Genomic DNA, 3,751 nt, shown 5'->3' on the forward strand with positions numbered 1-3,751 from the left:
CCTACAACTTCTAGTATTTAACAAAGTTAGACAAGAATGTCATTCCACTCTGGTTTCTTAAAAGGAATTTGGGAGCATCCCCAGGTGTATCCTAGAAGGGGTGAAAATTAGACACAGGACCAAGCCCAAGAGCTGGATCTAAGTTGAGTCCAAGCCCCTCCAGCTGACCCTGATGTGACTGAATGACTGTTCTAGAATGCGTCTTAAGCCCCACCCCCAGATCCCTGAGTCACCTGATGCTCCCTTTGTTTGAAGACTCTTTTTGGACCTCTTTATCTAGTGTCATCGCAGCATGCTCATTTGAAAAATGACTGGATTTTCCTTCCAACCTTATATTCGTCGAGGGAGAAATTATCTGGATTCCCCCTCACCCCACTTTGCCTCTCTTCCTGCGATCCCTCTTGTCAGGGTGGAGAATGGCCTGCTCTCCTTCTCTGTTTTGTCTTCTGGGGAAATTTGGCAGGTTAAAGATGTTACTTTTTAATTCATTCCTTTCAATTGATTGAGACAAGTTCAATTTATAGGATGTCTACTTTTCTGTATTTTTTTTATCACTAAATGTACTTATGTTAATAAAAATGCAGTGTGGATTTTACTACCAGACAGTCCTCATGCAAACAGAGAACTTAAATGTTTTATTCACTGCTGTTTTCCCAACAACTTAAATAGTAGCAAAAAAATGAACACTCAATATCTATTTGTGTTTGAAAGGACACATTTAAATTAGTTAGATAATAACTAGTAATAAAGCCAAGGACCAAGGGAATCCTTTTGCAGCAGAATTTCTGATTCAATCTTTTTTTTTTTTTTTTTGCCTCAAGTACTGACTATAAAGGGGTCTCCAGACTTTTCTAGTGAGTTTTGCTATTTCAGAAGTTTAAACAAAATTCTTAGCCAGTAATAAATAGATGAGAGAGAGAGAGAGAGAGAGAGAGAGAGAGAGAGAGAGAGAGAGAGAAAGAGAGAGAGAGAGAGAGAGCTTGACCCAACATCTGAAAAGTTTAAAGGCAGAAGACACACCTAAAGACATAACCCACCTGCATGCTGGTTGCCCAAATTTAAAACAACAATTTTAAATTTAAGAAAAGTATTGTGGTTGAATTCTAATTGCCTAGACTAGTGCTGTCCAATAAAACCATAATGTAAACCAGAAATATGAGCCACGTTTGTATTTTAATTTTTTCTGGTAGCCACAGTAAACAAAATAAAAATATTAATAAATTAATTTTAATAACATATTTATTTAACCTAATAGATCCAAAATGGTAATGGTGGGACATATAGTCATTTTTTAAAAAATTATCAATGAGCTATTTTACATTATTTTTTTCCTAATAGTCTTCGGTATTTGGTGTGTATTTATACTACAGCACCTCTCAATTTGGAAAAATCACAGTTCAAGTGCTCAGGAGTCACATGTGGCCACCACATTGGAAAGCATAGTCTGGAAGCAGACGCATCATGTTGTGAATTATACACAAAAGCCTTCGACCCTGGACTGACTTCTATTTATTAGCATTACATCTTTTCGACTCTTATCAAAATCACTTAGTAAAACTATCATGGTGCAACTTTACTTTAGATGAAGTAAACTCAGTGTGTCCATCATCACTACAGCACTGGCCCGAGTTTCGTCAGTCATGAAAAGATGAGGCTGAACTAGATGATTGCTAACGTCCACTCTAAGCCTATAATGTTTTGATTATATCAAAGTATCTTTTAACAAGTAAAAACACTTTATTTAAATAAGAGCTCATTATCATTAATTTTGTTATTCAGAAGACAAACCAACTATCAAAACAACAAAAATGAAATGTGGTCTCAAGATAAATTCTTTTGCCGTAAAACTTTGGATTATCAAGGGAATATTTATCCCTAATAATAAAGATAATAGTGTCATTTCTACAAAACATTTATTGAACTCCAGAATGCCACCCTATCTTCTGCTTTCCTCCCACTTTTCACCTCCACTCAAAATATTTATGAGAATACTGGAATCTTTGTACAAAATCAACATGTCTGCCCATGAGTGTTCTAGTTGCTGATTTTGCACAGAAAATTTAAGGAAGCTTACCAATTATTGTTAAGTAAAACCCAGCCACCAAATCCGCTTCCCAGGAAAGTTTGGAAGCAAAGGGATCTCCGTCTCGAAGGTAATGTGGCAAGTGCTCGTCCTGGGGCAGGGCCGTGTGGTTTAGTGCCATGCTGTTTTCAAGCGACCAACAGTCTGAAAGGCAAATTGGTATAGATCTCAACCTGAATGAGCCAACTTAAACTATTGCATAACCATGCTTCTTGTTGTAAAGTGAAAATCAGGTTCCCATACTCATGCTTAATTTCCTAATTAAGCCATTTCTCAGTTAGGAAAAATAAGTGCAGCTCACTGTCAGCGTTCATTTATTTTACATAAACATGCTCTTTGAGGTTGAAGCAAATCTGACTGGTTTTCAATGAGAAAATAAAATATAAAAACTCTTCTTGGAGTTATTTCGAAACAGAACTTGTCTTTAATCCTAATGTAACAGAAATGTATACATAAGTCGGATTCATCAAATAAATCTTCAGCTAACAACTATTCGAGAACGATGTTACCGTCACACATAGGAATGCTATGCTTTCTAGGATTTGACATTTTCGCAATAGAGGATTACTATATTTTGTAAATGGAAATACCACTACTAAAAACGGAATGCTACAAATAAAATGATGTCATTTGTTTCCAAAGACTATCGATATACTAGAATGATGCAAAAAATAATAGTAAAAGCGAAATATTTTATGGCAGACTTTGGAGGTACGGTTAGGGCTGTAATCCACGAGTTATCTCAGGGTAAACGCTACAGCCATAAGCATCGCTGGCGAGTATTCTCAGGTAAAACGGGAAATAGATAAAAAACTGGTGAACATTTTGACATTTTTCTTCAATATGGTTAGTTATTAGATCATCGGGTACAAAAGAACATAGAAATATCACTAAATGAAGTTAAGAACTAGATTTTCAAGGATAATTTTTTCAAGGGGTTATTTAGAAAAGAATTCAGTCTTGGTTGTAACTCACAAGGCTCATTCAAACATGTCAGTATTCAATTATTCAGTGTGCAGATTATTCAAGTCTGCATTATCTCATTTCTTCATCATGATACCCTCTTTGGGCCAATTCATCCCTCCCTTGGGTGAATATGAGCTTGAAGGCTAAATCCATCCATTTTACTGCTTCTTACTAATTTTTGTAAAGGTCTGAACTAAGAGAAGATATTGTGTGATATGTACACTAGATAGGTAGATAGATAGATAGATAGATAGATAGATAGATAGATAGATAGATAGTTAGATAGATAGATAGATGATAGATAGACAAATCACTCCATTAATATTTTCAATATATTATAAATATATAAAATATTTTAAAATTTGCCAAGGTATATTAATTATCCAAATTGCCCAGGGGGAAAAAAAATCTCTATTAATTATATGTTCAGTGAAGTTTAGAATTTTTTCTATGAGAAGAAATAGGGTTGGTAATTAGAGCATCAGGTACAAATGAACATAGATATATATATCACTGAATGAAGTTAAGAGCTAGATTTTCAAGGATACCTTTCAAAGGATCAATTAGAAAAGAATTCAGTCTTGGTTGTAACTTACAAGCCTCATCCACATGAAGATGTGGGTTTCAGGTTTTCTAAGCAGAAAGCAACTTCATTATTTCCATCCCCACCCCTTCAAATTCATTCTCTAAATTTGTTCATTC

The 3,751-nt window shown here is 35.0% G+C and overlaps 1 protein-coding gene across 1 annotated transcript in view; it reads right to left on the reverse strand.

Annotated features, from left to right (window-relative positions):
• The window catches only part of OPN5 (opsin 5), a 30,505-nt gene extending 28,279 nt beyond the window's left edge, over positions 1 to 2,226 (reverse strand). The window contains exon 1 of the mRNA XM_006926469.2: positions 2,075 to 2,226. Within this exon, the coding sequence (XP_006926531.2) occupies positions 2,075 to 2,204 (130 nt within the window). The 5' untranslated portion in view covers positions 2,205 to 2,226. The remainder of the gene's footprint in view (positions 1 to 2,074) is intronic.
• Positions 2,227 to 3,751: the final 1,525 nt, after the last annotated feature.

This window comes from Pteropus alecto, unplaced genomic scaffold (assembly GCF_000325575.1).
Source record: "Pteropus alecto unplaced genomic scaffold, ASM32557v1 scaffold7, whole genome shotgun sequence".
NCBI lineage: Eukaryota > Metazoa > Chordata > Mammalia > Chiroptera > Pteropodidae > Pteropus > Pteropus alecto.